The sequence below is a fragment of the Cervus canadensis genome, chromosome 8 (genome assembly GCF_019320065.1).
Source record: "Cervus canadensis isolate Bull #8, Minnesota chromosome 8, ASM1932006v1, whole genome shotgun sequence".
In the NCBI taxonomy this organism is placed as follows: Eukaryota; Metazoa; Chordata; class Mammalia; order Artiodactyla; family Cervidae; genus Cervus; species Cervus canadensis.
In genome coordinates this window covers 34809974-34831095 of record NC_057393.1, presented here as the reverse complement: position 1 = coordinate 34831095, position 21122 = coordinate 34809974, and the positions used below count along the sequence as shown (strand labels likewise).

Below are 21122 nucleotides of genomic sequence, written 5' to 3'. Positions count from 1 at the left end.
AGAGAAAAGGAAGTGGGAAGAAGAAGAGGCAGGATAAAACCTTGATCTTTTTTATGTTTAATTATAGTCATGTACTTTACTGAGCCAGAGTCTGTGCTGAATCACTTACCAGTATTATCTTATTTGAGCTTCACCATTACTCTCTGAAAGTGGGTATTGTCTTTTTGCCATTAGCAGATGAGTAAAGTGAGGGTCAGAGAGGTTGAGTGATTTGACTAGATCACACAGTGAAGAGGTAATAGAGTCTAACATTAAACCCAAAGTGAATAGAGGCTGTGCCCCTAACCACCTTGCTACATATATGTGTAGAATGGACAGAAGTATTATGTAAGAGAACCTGAGTGTTGGTTTCCCACTGTTACTGAGAGAAATTTCAGAGAGACTGTGATAATTTAAATATAAAAGATTTTCTTCCTTTCTCATTCTTTCTTCACTTTTTATGGTGAGATGTAACATTAAGAAAAGTGCGTTAAAAAGAATGGATTTGCACCTAGAACTCAGATCTTGATTTCTAATAAGTCTTCAGTGAAAGAAAGCAAACCTCCTTGGAAAGAAGACTGCTTCTAGGACTGGGGCAGGAAATATACAAGATGAGCCTGGAGTATCTTGTGCCAGAAAAAGTAAATAAGTGCTGAGAAAAAAAAACTAAAACAATAATGAGGTTATATCAAAGATGCACAAGAGCCAACGGAAAGTTATATTCTGTTGGCCAAAGCTGGGGCAATTTGAGTAACAAAATAAAATAGTATTAGATTATAACCCAAGTAAGTAAGTGAAAATCGCTCAGTTGTGTCCGACTCTGCAACCCCATGGACTGTAGCCTGCCAGTTTCCCCTGTCCATGGAATTCTCCAGGCAAGAATACTGGAGTGGGTAGCCATTCTTTTCTCCAGGGAATCTTCCCAACTCATGGATCAAACCCAAGTCTCCTGCAATGAAGGCAGATTCTTTACCGTCTGAACTACCAGAGAAGCTTTGATTATAACCCAAAGTATTACATAAATATTCACAAGTCCATGTATGTAAGTGATAACAAAGCAAACACATGGGGGAGAAGAGACAAATTTCTCATGCAGAATTCCAAATAACTTGTGTGGATACTCTGACCTCTAGAAGGTAGAGCAGACTCACCTTTCCTTATGTGTGGGCTGCACACAGTGACTTCCTTCCAAAGGGGACAATGTAGAAAGGAGGTTGTTTTTTTTAAGTAACTTTAAGTGGACACTGTAAAGTGGACACTGACTAGCACTACCTCAGCCAGGTCAGCATCAACAGCATAAGCCCTGTTGATAGTATGTTCCCTGGATATGATGTGACAAGAATGGCACTTTGCCTCCGTGGTCTTCCTCCCCAGAACCCAGAGCACCAGAATAATTATGAGAAAATTATCAGGCAAATTCTAATTGTTTGTCATTCTACAAAATTCCTGACCACTGTTCCTCAAAACTGTCAAAATCATAAAATCAAGAAAAATCTGAGAAACCATGACATAAAGAAATATGAAGGTTAAATGTAATATGGGCTCCTGGATATAATCCTGCAACAGAAAAGGGAAATGGGTAAAAAACTAAAGAAATCTAAACAAAGTATGTGCTGTGCTGTGCTAAGTCACTCAGTCGTGTCCGACTCTTCGCAACCCCATGGACTGCAGCCCACCAGGCTCCTCTGTCCTTGGGGATTCTCTAGGCAAGAATACTGGGGTGGGTTGCCATGCCCTCCTCCAGGGGATATTCCCAACCCAGGGTTCCGACTCAGGTCTCCCGCATTGCAGGTGGCTTCTTTACTGTCTGAGGAACACAGAGAAGGGCATCCTTGGGTGGACTTGAACCACCAATCTTCCAGTTAACAGGCAAAGGTGATAATGCCACCAATCACGCCACAAAGACTAATACAAATACTAAACAAAGTATAAGACCAGTACTAATACTAAGCAAAGTATGGGCTTTAATAAATAGTAGTGTTTTGTGGTATTGGTTCATGAATTGTGTCAAATACACCACCCTAATGTAAGATGTTAATATAATAGGAAAAACGGTATATGGGGTATGCTATCTTTGCAATTTCTCTCCTAATCAAAAACTATTCTGAAAAATTTTTTTAAACTAATGTTTTTGAATAGTTTCAAGTGAGTGTGTGTGTAGCTACCATCCATTATCAGTACCCATAAACCCCTTTTTTCCTGTCTGTTATGTCACCACCTTTCCCCATAAAGAAAAATTCACTGCTGTGAATATTGTGATAATACATTCTGTTTTTCTTTATAATTTTACCACTTTATGCTTCTCTAAACAATATAGTATAATTTTTCCTTTTTTGAAATTTACATTAATGTAATCACGCAATATGTATGTCTGTATGTCCTGCTTAAGATTTGTCTGTGTTGTTGCAGGTGGTTAACCATTGCATGTTTACTTTCGTGGCTGTGCAGGCTGGTGTTATATGAATACATCAAATTTTATTTATATATTTGATTGTTGCTGGACGTTTGGGTGGTTTCCAGTGTTTCCAGTGTGGATTATTTGAAAAGGATCTTCTGCTCATCAGATTTGTGAGATTTCTTGTGGATTTCTTTTCTTTCTTAAGAATATCTGTTTATGTGAGGCATGGAAGAAGAACATTTTCCTGTTTGAAAGCAGGAGTGGAATCTTGCTTAGGGACCAGGATCTAGACCGAGAGTCTGAGAAGCCCAAGGCCGCTTCTCAGACCTTGCCAAGAGGCTGTCAGCTGCCCAAGTGTCTCAAGGTGATGGGAATATCCCTTCCTAGGGATGTATGGACCAATTCCTCAATTTTACCCACCCCTTTGCTAGTGATTTCTGTGGATCAAGCAGTGAAAAGCCTTGACCTTAGGAACAGTTTCTCATGCTTTGAAGAGAATGAGTCTCTCTTAGGCACATTCCTACCAAAGTAGCCAAATAGAAGAAAGAGAGTCAGGCAGACCAAATTCCTGCCTTGGGTAGGTCTCTTCTGAGCTGGGTAACCTGGAGCCAGTTACTCACCCCTCCTGAACCTCAGTTCCCCCATAGATTAAAAAAATATGTATACTTGTGGCTGATTCATGTTGATATATTGCAGGAGCCAACACAATATTATAAAACAATTATCCTCCAGTTTAAAAAAATTTTAAAAATAATAATAAAACTTACTTTGCAAATAGGTCATATTAATTGCAAAAATGTATGTATTTAACACAAGAGGAAAGACTAATAATGAAAATTGTTGTTTACATTAAAAATACAATAATATAGTAGTTCCTTTATTCAACCTGCTCCAGTACTCCTGCTTGGAAAACTCCATGGACAGGAGCCTGCGGGCTACAGTCCATGGGGCCTCAAAGCCTATGGTCAGACATGTTGTTAAATATAAGGTTTTATAATACCGCTATACAAAATCACTCTGACTTGTAGCATTTTATGTTTCCTATGCTAATTTGAATTTATAATGGAATGAAAAATGATGCCAGTGTCAGTGAAAGATTTTTGTTGTCCTTACTTCTGATTATAAGACAGATCAAATTTGTAATTCTTTCTATCAGGTTTATAATTGGAGATTTGTTGGATTCCGAAAATGACATCTTTGAGCAGCCCAAAGAATGGGACTCTCATGGATCGGAAGAGCCACAGAAAGCCTTTGACCATGGGACAGAGCTCATCCCATGGTACGTGCTGTCCATCCAAGCTGATGTGCACCAGTTCCTGTTGCAGGGGGCCACAGTCATCCACTATGATCAGGACACGCACCTCTCTGCCCGCTGCTTCCTCCAGCTTCAGCCTGACAATAGCACCTTGACCTGGATAAAACCCACCACTGCTTCCCCAGCCAGTGCTAAAGCAAAACTTGGTGTGCTCAGTAACACGTCTGAGCCTGGCAAATTCCCGTTACTGGGCAATGCTGGATTAAGTGGCCTGGTGGAGGGGATCTTGGATCTGTTTGCAGCAAAGGCTGTGTACATGGGACACCCTAACATTGATATACACACTGTGTGTGTTCAGAACAAATTGAGTAACATGTCTCTCTCAGAGACTGGTGTGACACTGCTCTACGGGCTGCAGACCACGGACAATAGATTATTGCACTTTGTGGCACCAAAGCACACAGCTAAAATGCTCTTCAGTGGATTGTTGGAGCTCACTAGAGCTGTGAGGAAGATGAGGAAGTTCCCTGACCAAAGACAGCAGTGGCTGCGGAAACAGTACGTCAGCCTCTACCAGGTAAGGGGAAAGGGATGCAGCCTTCCCTGTCTCCTTGGTAGTATAATTCTCCAGATTTATCTTGTAAAAACACACTGGACAACTAGACCACCAAGGTTCATTTTCCCAGCTCTGACAACTGTCTGCCTGAGTGATGTTGAACAGCTTTTACTTAACCTCTCTGTGCCTTAGTTTCTTATCTATAAAGTGAGAAAAATAATGATATTATTCATATTGTCCAAAGGGTGACTGTGAGGCTTAACTGAGTTAATATGTGTAAAGCCATAATGTAAATTCATATGTATAAAGCATAGTGTCTGGCTCAAAGTAGGTCCTATTATTATTTTGTATGAAAATAGTGACTTCACACATCTGGAAAGAAACAAGTTAATATAAGCATTTTCACTTAAAGTGAAAATAGAAAGCATTGTAATCTGAATGCTTTTATGCTAATTAGGGACTAGCTGATGTGTTGGAAATCTTCACTTTGGAAACCGAAATCCTATTTCATCTTCTAATGTGCTCCATGACTCTCAGAGAGTTCTTTAATTTACTGTGTATTGCTGCCAAACTGTAGAACTTGTAAGCTTAAAAGAAACATTCCCAAATGTGAGATAGTCACAACTAGAGTTTTTCCAAACCTCATTTGTAGTGGCAACAGCCCTTAGGAGGCAGCTTAAACTGAGTGATTTTTTTGTTAACCCTGAAGTATCAGGATCCCTGGGTTGGGAAGATCCCCGGAGAAGGAAATGGCAACCCACTCCTGTATTCGCCTGGAAAATTTCATGGACAAAGGAACCTGGCGTGCTATACAATCCATGGGGTCACAAAAAGTCAGACATGGCTGAGCAACTGAGCACACACACACGTATCAGGTACTTTGACCCTCCAGCCAAAGGTACACCAGCACTGGGTTGGATGAGATGGTGAGAAGAGACACAGTGTAGCTAGAGCCACATGCTTATGGAGGAAGGAGGGCAGAGATTGCTTGGAAATTGAGTCATAAACCCCACTACAAGGTGACACTATTGGTGGGATTGTCAAATGAGTTGTAGAGTATTCAGTTTTTCTTTGCTATGTTTTTGTGTCTTGAGTAAGTGAAAGTAGCTCAGTTGTGTCCGACTCTTTGAGACCCCATGGACTATACAGTCCATGGAATTCTCTAGCCTAGAATACTGGAGTGGGTAGCCCTTCCCTTCTCCAGGGGATCTTCCCAGCCCAGGGACTGAACCTAGGTCTCCCACATTGCAGACAGATTCTTTACTAGCTGAGCCACAAGGGAAACCCTTTTCTATGTTATGGGGGACGAATTATCTTTTGTAGTGTCACAGAACAAATACCACTGTGACTTAAATTACTCAAAGGATTGATTTTCGTGTACTTTTCATAGTTCTAACATGTTTCTGACAATTTAAAACATTTTCTGCTCTGGAATGTTAGTAGAGTCACATGTGTAAAACCCCTTCTTTCCCCTTTCCCCACATCCATACAGTACTTAATGAGTAGAGATCATATCCTGAAGAACTCAATTAATTAATAAGCACTTAGGCCTATATACATGATTATGCTGCACTGCACAAAGCCAGTTTTAGTTAACTCATCTAAAATGGAAACCAAGGGACCTCTCTGGTGGTCCAGTGGCTAAGATGCCTTGCTCCCCCAATACAGGGGGCCCAGGTTCTATCCCTGGTCACAGAACTAGATCCCACATTCCACAACTAAAGATCCCACATGATGCAACTAAGACCTGGCACAGCCAAATAAATAAATATTTTTTGAAATAAAATGGAAACCAAAATGCTTGCTTCCTGTCTACTGCACAGGAAGCTCTCAGTGGTGCCGGCTGCTTGGAAGGAAGGTCTCCAGGAGCTATTATGAGTATTGGTTTTCAATTACAGTCATTCCTCAGCCTTCTACAGTCATGAAAATGCATTCAGTCTGGTCATGAACCAAAGTCTTTGGGCTCAATTACAGTCACTGTCACAAAACCTATGTGGTTTATTTGCTCCATGTGTTTCCTTCCCAGTCTTACAAAGTAACTGAATTAACATGTAAAGTCTGCTTAGTTTCTCATTACTAAGTTCACAGTACTGTACTGTGGCTCAGATGGTAAAGAATCTGCCTGCAATGCAGGAGACCCGAGTTGGATCCCTGGGTCAGGAAGATCCACTGGAGAAGGGCATGGCTACCCACTCCAGTACAGGAGCCCAGGGGGCTATAGTCCATGGGGTCGCAAAGAGTCGGATACAACCGAGCAACTAACACACAGCACCAAGTTTCTCATTTACCCTGGCAACGTTCAGTTTATGCTGAGGGGGCACCAGATGAGACCACAGACAATGGATGAGAAAAGGTGCTGCTGGAGCTGAGACAGAGGAAGTGACTTGGAGTTGACTTGGTCTTACGCAGTTATAACCACAGCTATATCCCTCCCTTTCTCTCCACCCCCATCCTTCCACCCCTGTGAGGAACCAAGCTGTCACAGTGTAAGGGCAAAAAGCCTCCATATACCTCAGTCACTTCTGAAAACATAGATGGCATTCATCCTCAAAACAACATACTACACAAGCTGCCTAAGACAGACAACAGTCTTAGACACTCAAGATTTCTTTCTTCCTTTTTTTTTTTAAGTGAAAAAGGTCAATGGACTACTCATTTTTCCATCATATAGACCAGTTCCCAAATTGTATCACGGGATATTAAAAAGATGCTAATTTGGCACTTGGAGAACAAAAGGTCAAATAGGTATCATTCTAAATGCCCCCTTGGTGATTTATAATACAGCTTAGCAATGTATGACAAAAATAAATAAATAAATTAATTAATTAATTTAAAAAAAAAAAAAAACTCTGAGAAGTCCCAAAGTACAAAAGAAATTTTTAAACGTATCTACAAACTAAAGAAACGTATGAAAGATCTTGATTTCTTCCAAACTTCCTCTAACAGCCATATAAGAATATTTCTTTATCCCCAATTTAGGAAGAGCTTATATAGAAAATAATCTTCCTAACATCCGAGTCCTCTTCTGTGATAAATGTTTGCAGTGTTACTTTCAAGTACAAGTATTTTAGTGCTAGTGAATATAAACTAAGCTAATGAAAATAGTAGTAAGAGATAAAGCAAAAGACAAGAAAAAATAGTGACTTCTGTTTTTGTTTGTTTGGTTTTGGGGGGGGTCTCTGCTCTGAGTCTTTGTTGCAGTGCATGGGCTTCTCATGTTTCCAAGCATGAGCTCTGGAGCCTGTAAGCTCAGTAGTTGTGGCATGGACTTTGTTCCCCCAAGGCATGTGGGATCTTAGTTCCCTGGGCTTGAACCCGAGTCCTCTGCATTGAAAGACAGATTCTTAACCCCTAGACCACCAGGGAATTCCCAATAGTGATATTTGTAACAAAGCCTAGGGATACAAGAAATTTTTAAAAAGCAAACTGTGCAGAAATTTGATATGGGATGTGGAAGAAAGGTTGGTATCATGAGCTTTGGCTCAAAGTTATGGGCAGGGCTTAAGAACTCATATATTTGGAAAGATTTCTGGGAAGCTGAGGAGGTTATACACAGGATTATCAGTAAACTTCTTTGTAAGCAACAGAAACAGATTCTGGCTATCTCCAAGGAAAAAAGTGGGGCATCTATTTAAAGAGTTAGATTGTTTTAAGTCTTTAAGATATCATATGCAAAGATATGCCAAGTTAAAAGTACATGAATTTTTAAAAAAATATGTATTTATTTAGCTCCATGGGTCTTAGTTGTGGCACTCAGGATCTTAGACCTTTGTTGCTGCATGCTGGATCCTTAGTCTTGGGATGCAGGATCTTTTCATTGTGGCTTGCAAACTCTTAGTTACAGCATGTGGGATCTAGTTCCCTGACCAGGGACTGAACCCAGGCACCCCGCAATGGGAGTGTGGAGTCTTAACCAATGGACCACCAGGGAAGTCCCAAAAGTACATGCATACTTTTTAAGGAGTCAATTTCCTAATTCTCAGTGTTCACATGAACCATTTTCTAAAACTGAGAATGTACCTTCACTTGCTATAGCCCAAATTTAAAATAGAAGGTACATCTTTCATCCATCCCAAACAAGTTTATTGTTTTGTGTAAAACAAAAGGAAGATTCAAAGTACATTTTAGTTCCCAGAAAGTCTCCTTTAAAGATTAAACAAAGGCATCCTGCCTTTTACAGGCCTAAAATATTTCCATTAATAGTAAAGCTTGGCCCATGTTAGGATGTTCTGAATTTATGAAAACCAAAGCAGTAGAGGCTGATTCTTTTATATGTACATGGTAATGGGTCTATTAAATTTTATTAAAGATTTTATTTTTTAGAGCATTTTTAGGTTTATTATAAAATTGAAAGGAAAGTACAGAGATTTCCCATAAACCTCCTGTCCCCACACATACATGGCTCCCCCGTTATCAACATCACTAACAAGTATGATACATTTTTTACAAAGGATCAGTTCAGTTCAGTTCAGTCACTCAGTTGTATCCGACTCTTTACGACCCCATGGACTGCAGCATGCCAGGCCTCCCTGTCCATCACTAACTCCCGGAGCTTAGTCAAACTCATGTCCATTGAGTCAGTGATGCCATCCAACCATCTCATCCTCTGTTATCCCTTTCTCCTCCCACTTTCAATCTTTCCCAGCATCAGGGTCTTTTCCAAGGAGTCAGTTCTTCACATCAGGTGGCCAAAGCTTTAGCATCAGTCCTTCCAGTGGATATTCAGGACTGATTTCCTTTAGGATTGACTGGTTGGATCTCCTTGCAGTCCACGGGACTCTCAAGAGTCTTCTCCAACACCACAGTTCAGAAGCATCAATTCTTTGGTGCTCAGCTTTCTTTATAGTCCAACTCGCACATCCATACATGACTACTGGAAAAACCATAGCTTTGACTAGACATCCTTTTACAAAGGATGAACCTACGTTAACATGTCGTAATTTCCCAAAGTCCGTAGTTTACCTTAGAGTTCACTCTTGGTGCTGTACATTCTATGGGCTTGTACAAATATAATATACTGACATATATCCCTCACTACAATACCATATGGAGCATTTTTGCTGCCCTAAATATCCTGTGTGCTCTGCCTGTTCATCTTGCTCCCACTCCATCCCACTCTCTCCTAGCCCCTGCAACCACTGATCTTCTTATTGTCTCCATAGTTTTGCCTTTTCCAGATGTTATATAGTGGGAATCATAGAATATGTAGCCTTCTCAGATCAGTTTCTTTCACTTAGTCATATGCATTTAAGTTTTCCCCCATGTCTGCTTGTGGCTCGATAGTTCATTTCTTTTTATTACTGAGTGAAGTTTGATTGTCTTAGTGAACCACAGTTTATTCATTCATTCACCTACTAAAGGATTTCTTGGTTGCTTCCAAGTTTTGGCAATTATGAATGAAGCAAGTGTAAGTATCCATGTTCAGGTTTTGGTATAGATACAAGTTTCCAACTCATTTGGGTAAATATCAAGGAGTGTGATTGCTGAATCATACAGTAAAAGTGTGTTTAGTTTTGTAAGAAACTGCCTTCTAACATGGCTGTAACATTTTTCATTCGCACCAGTGGCAAATGAGAGTCCCTATTGCTCTGCATCCTCACCAGCATTTGGTGTTGTCAGTGTTCTCAATTTTGGCCATTCTAATAGGTGTGCAGTTGTACCTCATTGTCTTATTTCACATTTCTCTGATGACATATGACGTGGAACATCTTTTCATATGCTTATTTGCCATCTGCTTATATTCTTTGGTGAGGTGTCTATCAAATTCTTTGACCTATTTTTTGATTGAGTCGTTTGTTTTCTTATTGTTGAGTTTTAAATTTTTTTTGTACATTTTGGATAACAGACCTTTATCAGACATTTCTTCTCAAATATTTCCTCCCAGCCTGTGGCTTGTCTTCTAACTTTCTTGACCATGTCTTTTGCAGAGAAGAGCTTTTAAATTTTAATGAAGTGGTCTACTCTGTTTAAGCATTAGGTTTAATGTTTAAAGATGTATTAGTTAAAACCCATAGATAAAATTTTACAGAATTTTTTTGTAATCAGAGTATGTTATGCAATAAGGTAGTTAAAAATCAGCTTATGAAGTTGTGTCACTTTGCAGTCAGTTTGGTGACTTGTTAGCAGGGACTCTCTCCAGCAGATCTGCACCAGGTGGAATCATCTCCAGCCATTTTCATTCTTTGTATCACTCCATTCAAGATTCATTTTCCAGGGGTGGAGGTTTTTTTAACTTTTTATTTTGTATTGGGATATAGCCAATTAGCAACCAGTGTTGTGACAGTTTCAGGTGAATAGCAAAGGGACTCAGCCATATGTATACATGTATCCATCCTCCCCCAAATTCCCCTCCCATTCAGGCTGCCTCATAACATTGAGCTGTACTGTAGGACCTTGTTGATTATTATTCATTTTAAATATAGTAGTGTGTACATGTCAGGGATGGTGACTTTGATTGGCTTATTTGGGTCCTATACCAACCATTGGTCAAGGGAGGATGTTCCCCATTGACTGATAGACCCAAGACTGTATCCAGTGACAAGAGATAAAGTAAACTTGGGTATGGTTAAAGAAAAGAAAAATGACCCGCACTGGGAAGACCCAGAGGAATCGGGTGGAGAGGGAGGTGGGAGGGGGGATCGGGATGGGGAATACGTGTAAATCTATGGCTGATTCATATCAATGTATGACCAAAAAAATAAAAATTAAAAGAAAAAAAAAAAGACAAAAAAAAAAAAAAGAAAAATGACCCACAGACAGGCATAAATCACAGATATTCAGGACAGAAGGTCACCAAAAGGTTTCGTCACACATTATTCAAAAGATCACCAAGTAGCCAATTCACTAAGCATCCTGGGATCCGTAATGGGATTCAGGAAGTAGGAGGTCACAACTCAAGTCATCAAATCAGATAGTCATTGAACATTAGGAACAAGCACAGACATGAAGGCGCAAACACACTCACATGCACACACGTTTGTGCACAAAGTCGCTTTATTATTTGCATATTATCTACAACAAAGCTAAAATCTATTTATAAGCACATCTTTGCATTTGCAAAGGAGGACTAACCTTAAAAGCTTGTAGAAAGTAAAGATAGTAAATAGAAATAGATTTAAAAGGTGCTTTTTCTACGATTTGTGAAATATCAATATTGTCTTTAATTCATGTGACTTTTTGTAGTTTCATTAACTTTCCTGACTTACAAGGAGAATTGTTGAACACTGTTTAATTACTCTATCCCTTCTGATACTCAGTGCATATTACATAGAACTGCCTTACAAGAAGCAGTTATTGTAAACCATCATGTACCCACTGAGGATGTTTTCACTGCTCAAGGCATCATAATATGCATGGTGTTCTGAGTCCCCTGGGCTCTCTGTCCTTGGATGTCAGTCACTGAAGAAGATGGCAGCTCAACTACTTGAGGTGCCCCCAAAGCCCTTCAAAATGAATTTCATGTACTCCACCTACTCTGACTCCAAGTCAGACTGTCCCAAGCATCAAGCTAGGTGAAAATATAGCTAGAGTGATGAAATAACAAATAGAACTTGATTTTACTTCAATAGAGTCATACACACATATACACCCTCCAAGTCCTTCAAAGCCCAGATTTACAAAGTACATCTTAATGAATTTGCCTGCAGTGATAATGCTGAAACATAACTTCTGAAAGTGGAAAGGGAAACTTTTTGTTAATCCCAATTGAACGTGGCTGTATTAAAGCACAACACTGGAACTCAGCTGGATTTGACCAGGACCACATAGGACTTGATGAAATCCCCAACAGAGAGTCCGGACAGTTAGAGCCACTTGGGTGGCCAGATCATTCTTCTTTGGTGACAGCCTGTGCTCCTCTGCCTCTGGGAATTTCCGGAAAGCCTTTGATACATTTACTCCCCCTTTACTCATTCTTCCCTTATGGGTTCAGAATGTGTCTCTTTTACAGGAGGATGGACGATATGAAGGCCCAACTTTGGCTCAAGCTGTGGAGCTGTTTGGTGGCAGACGATGGAGTACTCGAAACCCCAGCCCTGGGACATCAGCAAAGAGCGCTGAGAAGCCCAACACCTTAAGTATAAGCAACGCCAAGAAAAAGAAGAAAATCCTTATGAGGGTAGGGTGTTACTTGTTTATTAAGCATCCAACCCAATCATCTGGGACCACTGTATAATCTACATAACCATAAACTATGTTAGGTCATTTGGATTGGGGACAGGGTGAGATGTAAAACAAATAAAATACAAGAGCTTACCAAGTGCCCACTGGATGCCAAGCCCAGTACTAGGAACTGAGTCACCACCAGCAAAAAGTCAGGGTCCATAGAGGGACACAGAGATGCTAACAAACACAGTGAGATCTAAGGAAGAGTCCCTGTCACGCTGTCTGCAAAGTGCTGTGGGGTAGAGAGAAGGGAAATAGAAGACTGGGAGTCAGGCAGGGATGGCTCCACAGAGAAGGTGAGAGGTGGGTCTTAAAGGACAGATGGGATTTACCAGGCAGACAATGCAGGGGACCGCCTCTCTGGCACAGGGGGCCCTGGATTCAGGCTTCAGATTGGAGCATGGGCTCTGTGGTGGGCAAAGAAAGGATAGTAAGGAACAAGGATCATATTAGGAAGGTTTTGGAGGGTCAAAAGGCTAGAACTCAATTTAAAATATATTAACAAGAGAATCAAGTGTCCATCCACCAATGAAGGATAAAGAAAAGGTAACATGTACATACAATGGGGATAAAAAGAGGGAAATCCTGTCATGTGCTACAATGCAGATGACCTTAAGGACATTATCCTAAGTGAAATAAGTCAGTCACAAAAGGACAAATACTGCTTGATTCCAGTTACAGGTATGAGATACCTAAAGTGGTCCAACTCTTAGAAAATAGAATGGTGGTTGCGGGGACTAAGGTGAAGGGGAAAGGGGGAGTTGTTTAATGAGTATAGAGTATCAGTTTTGCAAAAGTGAAAAAGTTCTAGAAATACCTTGCACAACAAAATACAAATAGTTAGCACTACTTTCTCTATGGTACACTTAAAAATGGTCATGTGTGTGTTAGTTGCTCAGTTGTGTCTGACTCTTTGCTACCCCATGGACTGTAGCCTGCCAGACTCTTCTGTCCATGGGATTCTCCAGGCAAGAATACTGGAGTGGGTTGCCAGTTCCTTCTCCAGGGGATCTTCCCGACTGAGGGATTGAACCCAGGTCTCCCACATTGCAGGCAGCTTCTTTACCATCTGAGTCACAAGGGAAGCATTAAAAATGGTTAAGATGGTAAATTCTGTGTTTTGTTTTTTAGCATGATATATATATATATATATATATATATATATGTATGTATGTATCACTCTATATTATATATTACATTATTTATATTATCACTATAGTGTGATACATTTTCTTCATGGTTAAATGGAAGAAGTTCCACTCTTTGCACTTGGGAGGCTGTTGATGCCTAGGTTGAACTTTATCTGCTTCATAATTCTGTCTCTGCACAGACTCCAGGGATCTTATGCCTTCTCTTGTCACCCTTTCCCCCAAGGAGTACTGCATTATCATGAAGAACACGTGGGATAAACAGAACAAGGGAGCACTTGGTCAGCCTTCACATAGGTCTTTACTGGTTTCACCAGGGGGAGGTGGTACTGATGGTGGATCAGTGAAAAAATAGGGACCCACCTGAGCTAAGCAGAGATGGGAAGGATAAGCATGGTGAGTTTTCTGTTCCCAGGGTGAGAGTGGAGAGGTGACGGATGACGAGATGGCCACCCGCAAGGCCAAAACACACAAAGAGAGTCGGAGCCGGAGTGGTTCTGATCCTCAAGATGTCAATGAACAAGAAGAATCAGGTAAAGCAGCATCTTCACATCTAAGGGTTTTTTAAATGGGAAAACGTGCATTTGGTTTTAAATTGAGATATAAGTATCACAGGTCTTCTTAACTAAACTCTTTATCTTATTAAATATACTTACCTTTGTTTTTAACTGGATGATGGAACCCAAGAGGTATTTCTGCAAACACAAGTTTGCAGATGTAAGTTGCATTTAGAAGAAAATACTAACTAGTTAACTTGCCATTATTGACAAGGAATATTAGATTTGAAAGGTACAATCAAATCACTGGATTAGATCAGTGATTCTTACCTCCTGGCTGGATATTAGAGCTTTTTAAAGACTCTCTGCATGCTCTAGCTACACCCCAGCCCAACCGATTCAGACTCTGTGTAACTCCAGGATATCTATGCACTGTTTAAGTTCCCCAGATGATTCTGATGTGTAGCCAGGATTGAGAACTCACCAGAATATTTTAATGCTTCTTATACATATATGCTTATACATATACATATAATGCTTCTTATAATTGCCTATATAGATTGATTTCCTCAGACATTCAGAAACATCTTTTCTATCTGATTTGTGAGGGAAAGTTTAATCAGAGTCATTGTCTTTTTTCTGTCTTCCACTCTCACAGAGGCAAATGCCATCATGAACCCTCCCAACCCTCTCCCTTCCAGAAGAGCCCACTCCTTGACCACGACTGGGCCCCCTACCTTGGCTGCCGGGACATCATCTCCCATCAGGCCAGTGTCCTCCCCTGTGCTGCCTGCTTCCAACAAGAGCCCGACCAGGTGGGGCCTTAACATGATAAAAAGAAGGACCCTTTACACCATTCGGGTTGTGTAGAAGGGCATCCTCTTTTAGTGCTCTGTCAAAAGATGGTCTCTAACAATCACTTTAAAACTGAAAACCCCAAAATTTTAAAAGCTATTAGTTTTCTTGACTGCATTTTCCTACTTTCTCACATTACTACCATTCACACTACTTTGCGACCCCATAGACTGCCCGTGAGGCTCCTCTGTCCATGGAATTCTCCAGGCAAGAATACTGGAGTGGGTTGCCATTTCCTTCTTCAGGGGGTCTTCCCAACCCAGGGAATGAACCCAGGTCTTCTGCTTTGCTGGCAGACTCTTTACCATCTGAGCCACATTACTATAATGGCTTCTAATTTTTTTGACAAACCAATCCTTCAAAGGCCAGTAACAGTAACGAAACCTGAGCGGTCAGTCTCTAAATCTGCATTGTCTGGTCTAGCAGCCACTAGTCACAGGAAAGGACTCCCCCAGTGACGCAGCAATAAAGAATCTGCCTACAACATGGGAGTCACAGGATCCCTAGGTCAAGAATATCCCCTGGAGGAGGGTACAGCAACCCACTCCAGTATTCTTGCCTGGAGAATCTCATGGACAGAGGAGCCTGGCGGGCTGCAGTCCATGGGGTCACAAAGACTCAGACAGGACTGAAACTACTTAGCACAGCACAGCAGCCACAAGAAAACAAACAAAAAAAGTTAACTGGCTATTTAAATTCAAATTTAATTAAAATAAAATTTCAAATTCAGTTCCTCAGTCACACTAGCCACATTAAAAGTATTGCAGAGCTACCACTGGCTGGTGGCTACTGTATGTACTCAACAGTGCAGATAAAGAACATTTCTATCATTGCAGAAAGTTCTACTGGATAGCACTGCTCTAAATGAAGGATAAATGTTTTCATGTAAGCAACTTGATCCTTTGCTAATGGGTGAAATATATTTAATACTCTTCTCATGTATAAGATGTACATGTCTGGAGAAATGAATGTCTTACAGCCAGTTGGAGAGGTTTAGATATAATCCTAAAGCTGGTATTACTGTAAATAATTTTTTAAGGTCCATGCCAATTAAAGATTTGAAACAACAGCTACCCTCTTAAAAAAATATATTAAAATGAAAGTCTTTCAGAGGAATCAGAATGCCATACCATCTCTCTCAACCCCATTTCTTAAACTCTCTTAAAGTTTAAGAAATGTTGAGATTCCAGACAGAACCATGATAAAAAAAAAAAGCAGACATTCTATTACTTCGTCAGAGAAGTGGGAGGAGGATATGGGTCTGTATAGGTACTGGTTTAGAAACATTTCTACACACACACACTTAACACACATGCATCACCCGCCCTCTTCTCTCCTTCTCTTCCTCCCCGCATCTCCCTCCTCCTCATGTCTGTTTTTCTCTTTCCTTGTCTCTGTGTCTCTGTCTGTCTCTCTGGGTGTCTCTCTCTCTGTACCTCTCTCTTTCTCTCTCTCTTGGAAGCTTGCTATAGATAAAAACCCTACAGTAAATCCTCTTTTAGAGGGAAGCATCCTTTCATAGTGTGAATAATGTACATAATTTCTGCATTTGGCTTAACTGGATCACAGGTACCTAGAAATTCTTTTTACCACTTTTGCAAGGTTTGTAGGTTTGTAACAAAATTAAAGCTACAAAGAATCAGAATTCTTTGCATTATATTTCAGCCTAAACAGTCTCTTGATGAAAGTAAAGGAGGAGAGTGAAAAAGTTGGCTTAAAGCTCAACATTCAGAAAACTAACATCATGGCATCTGGTCCCATGACTTCATGGCAAATAGATGGGGAAACAGTGGAAACAGTGTCAGACTTTATTTTTGGGGGCTCCAAAATCACTGCAGATGAAATTAAAAGCTGCTTACTCCTTGGAAGGAAAGTTATGATCAACCTAGATAGATAGCATATTAAAAAGCAGAGACATTACTCTGCCAACAAAGATCTGTCTAGTCAAGGCTATGGTTTTTCCAGTGGTCATGTATGGATGTGAGAGTTGGACTCTGAAGAAAGCTGAGCACCGAAGAATTGATGCTTTTGAGCTGTGGTGTTGGGGAAGACTCTTGAGAGTCCCTTGGACTGCAAGGAGATCCAACCAGTCTATCCTAAAGGGGATCAGTCCTGGGTGTTCATTGGAAGGACTGATGCTGAAGCTGAAACTCCAGTACTTTGGCCACCTCATGTGAAGAGTTGACTCATTGGAAAAGACCCTGATGCTGGGAGGGATTGGGGGCAGGAGGAGAAGGGGATGACAGAGGGTGATATGGCTGGATGGCATCACTGACTCGATGGGCATGAGTTTGAGTAAACTCTGGGAGTTGTTGGTGGTGGACAGGGAGGCCTGGCGTGCTACAATTCATGGGGTCGCAAAGAGTTGGACACTACTGAGCGACTGAACTGTCTAACTGAACTGAAACAATACCCTGGGAAAATAAAACGGCCACATAAGTACAATTAAGTGGCCTTTCCCTTTATTTCCATCACTCATAAGCAGGAAAAGGAAAGACAAAGTAAACAAGGAAAATATTTTCAAAAAGGTAAAAATAGAGAGACTACCATGCCAGATGCAAAATCCGAGGACCCCGCCATATGAGGACAGGGGGCCAGTAAGAGAAGACAAGGCAGGAGAAGAGAAGTCAGCCTGAATACTCTTCAAGAAGAAAGCAAAATTGAGCCCTAGGAAGGAACCGAGTAGAAGAATAGAGGTTCCTAAAGTAAGAGGGAGTTGGGTGCCTATAGACAGTGGCTGGTCAGGGAACCAGAGGAAGGAAGGCATGAAACATACATGTTTAAATTCAAATGAAAAACCACTTTGTTATCAGACCTTTGTCCTCTTCTTCAAGATCTACGCTCTGTTTCCCACACCATACTTGGAATCAACAATCCAGGCCTACAAAGTATAATACCATAAATCTATCCATTTGTAATACTCTTCCATTAATGGAGGTGACCTTCAGATGTCAACACAAAATAATTTTCCATAAATAAACACTGTTGAAAGGATCAAGAACAAGCTAGCTATTCATTACAATATTCTCTCTATTTTCTTATATATTTGAAATATTTTAAAAATGAAAAATTAAACACAAAAACAAAAATGAAAAAAAAAAAGAAAGATCCTACTAATTGATTTGACCAAAAACCAGCCAAAACATTTCTCATACTCTCCTCTTAAGGAACCAGCATAGGAAATAAAAAAATATTGTGAAAGAGCTAGACTGAATTTTTGACCCAGATGACTGATATTTTTATATTACATAGATACAGCCTTGGCAGGTGCAAATATAATTCTAGGCAAGAGTTGGCTTCTTTCCACCCTTCATATTTTTGTGACTCACATTTTCCATTAGCATTAAAAACCCTTCCTTGTTTTCATCTAAAAACTGGTAAAGAAAGAAGAAAGGGAAGACATTGATACATTCAAGATTTTCTTCTTAAATGTGTTTCTATGATTTAAAATATATGAAAGCACATGAATAATTTTCCATAAGTTATAATTGCACAATGTGGGGCTCTTTTTTGAAATGACTTTTCTTCAAAACCACTGAATTTATGGGGTTTTTTTTCCTCTCATTGACCTGTGATTTCAAAGACCTGTTTTGATTTGTAGAGGAATATTAACTCAGCTTTGTGCCCTTATTAAATAGGCTGTAAACATGAAGTGGTTTCAATATATAATGTTTTATTTCCTCTGATGCAATATAGATGAATTTGGAGAGAAATGAAAAGATGTAATAATTAAAGCAATGCTTAGAAAGAAAAGAGCCTAAACTTCAGTGGCTTGCAGTCCATCTTTCTGTTCATGTTGCTAATCCCAGAACGTCTCTTAGGGCAGAGTGACAGAACCGGTCCCAGTTCTGCCCATCAAGGCCGTGTCTTTGTTGCAGTGCTTGGAACAGCAGCAGCTGCTGGCCAGGGAAGATCAAAGGAGGGATGCAGGGCTTTCAGAGCTTCATGGTTTCAGACAGCAGCATGAGTTTTGTGGAATTTGTTGAGCTGTTTAAATCATTCAGGTATGGCCGGCTTTCTTCTCAGCCTTCCCTTCTCTTACCCTTCCCTTGTTAAAACGGAGCTAAAGATGAGGTGTTCTCCACCCTGTGCCCAGTGTGAGGAGCCGCAAGGACCTGAAGGACCTCTTTGACATCTATGCCGTACCCTGTGACCGAGCTGGCTCTGAGGCAGCCCCCCTCTATACCAACCTGACCATTGATGAAAATGTCAGCGGTCTTCAGCCTGACCTAGGTTTGTGTGACAATTTGATATTTCCCTTTGAGACCTTTCTACCTAAAAATAGTTAGAGACCCAGTCATGCAAACCTTCAGCCTGTCCCACATGGCACACTGCCTCCAGGAGCATGGTGAAATGCTTAGAGAATCATTTCTCTAATGGGAGTGTCAGGGGGATGGTATTATTCGCATTTTGGACTAGGAAATTCATCATTGTATGGGTCTGTCCTTAGAGTCCAGGATATATTTAACCAGTAGAGCCTTCCAGTCATTGTGATAACTAAAAATCCTTTCCCACTTATTGCCAAATGTCCACGAAGTCTGTGGCATGTCCCAGTTGGGAAATGCATTTCTTCCCTACCTTCAGGTGGGTGGGTGCTGCACCCAGCGTTGGGAGCGGTCTGCCCTTTGACAGGAGGGTCTTGCCTGACCTCAGCAAAGTACTCCTGCCTGAACATTTAGGACATTCTTCCTAATACATAAACCAGAGTTCCTTGATCCCATTCATTGCCACCACCATTACCATCACCACCCACGTATTTTAGGCCTATTATTTTTCTCTTCTGTTCTTGCTGGAAACCATAAACCTTTCTAAAAAGCAAAAAACAAAATTAACATAGTCCTCTTTCCTGCATTTTCTTTTTTACTTATTTAAAAACATATTGTCCTTAAGAATACTAACCTTTTTCAACCTTATAGCCATTCAGTTATAAATGTACATAACTGTAGATTTGTCAAGTAGTTATAGTTTTCAAAAAAAATAGTAGACTATTTTTTAAGGATAGTTAAGTTTACAGAAAAATGAGCAGAGAGTACAGAGAGTTCCTGTATGCTCTCCCCCAATACATACAGTTTCCCCCTTAGTAATTTTTTGCATTAGTGTGGTATATTTGTTACAGTTGAGCCAATATTGATATATTTGAAGTCCATAATTTACATTAATGTTCGCTGTCTGTGTTTTCTATGGGTTTTCACAGAAGTATAATGATCATGTATTTGCCATTACAATAGTATACAGCATAAATAGTTCCACTGTCCTAAAGACCTGCTATGCTCCGTCTTGTCACTCTCCCACTCTCCTCTGAACCTCTGGAAAATACTGATCTTTTTCCTGTCTCCATAGCTTTGCTTTTCCCAGAATGTCATGTAGTTGGGATCATATAGTATGTATGTAGCCTTTTCAAACTAGCTCCTTTCACTGGGTAATATGTGTTTAAGGTTCCTTGATGTCTTCTCATGGTTTGACAGCTCATTTCTTTATATTGCTGAGCAATATTTTGTTATGTGTATGCTTGCCCATTCACCTATTGAAAGACATCTTGGTTGCTCCTGAGTTTTAGCAATTATGTAGAAAACTGCTATAAATATTTGGTATGCAGGTTTTTTTGTGGACATCAGTTTCTAACTCACTTGGGTAAACACCTAGGAATGGAGTTGCTGGATCCTATGGTGAGCCTGTATTTAGCTCTGCAAGAAACTGCCACCCTGTTCTTCATGGTGGTTAGAATGAAAATGACCGGCCATACCAAAGAGGGTGCACATGTGGAGCAACTAGGGCATTGCTCCTGGCAGTGTGAAACAGTACAGCCAGCTCAGAAGAGAATTTGGCTGTTTCTTACAAAATAGAATGTACTCTTACCATATAATCCTGCAACTCTACTCCTTGGTATTTACCCAAATAAGTTGAAAACATATGTTCACACAGGCACCTGCACACAAATGTTTACAGTTACACTTTTAAAGTACAAAAAAACTGTAATCTTAAGGGTACGTCTTCCATGTGTGCTCAGTCATAGAAGTGGTTATTCTCAAAAACCAAAGTCTGAGTTCAGCCTAAAATCCCCAACTGAATTTACATGAGTTTGCATCTGATACTGAAGTTTATGAGCTTTTAGGATCATTGACCTAGCTCTCTTCATTTCTTTTATTTATTCACTAATTCGTTTTTTTATTCCTTCAACTATGTGAAGTCAGGAAGAAGCACTGAGCTTGATAGCATGTTTAGACAGATTAGTGAAGAGTTACTACTGCTTAATATTTCCACAACATCATTA

The 21122-nt window shown here is 40.3% G+C and overlaps 1 protein-coding gene across 6 annotated transcripts in view; it reads left to right on the top strand.

The window, feature by feature from the left end:
* The window catches only part of PLCE1 (phospholipase C epsilon 1), a 360038-nt gene that overhangs the window by 279405 nt on the left and 59511 nt on the right, over window positions 1-21122 (top strand). For 4 of the 6 annotated variants that reach the window (XM_043475945.1, XM_043475943.1, XM_043475948.1 and 1 more), the window contains 6 exons: window positions 3534-4209; window positions 12137-12304; window positions 13915-14032; window positions 14655-14811; window positions 18730-18855; window positions 18948-19084. In XM_043475945.1, the coding sequence (XP_043331880.1) occupies window positions 3534-4209; window positions 12137-12304; window positions 13915-14032; window positions 14655-14811; window positions 18730-18855; window positions 18948-19084 (1382 nt within the window). The remainder of the gene's footprint in view (window positions 1-3533; window positions 4210-12136; window positions 12305-13914; window positions 14033-14654; window positions 14812-18729; window positions 18856-18947; window positions 19085-21122) is intronic. The other 2 variants (XM_043475947.1, XM_043475946.1) reach the window with 1 other exon arrangement.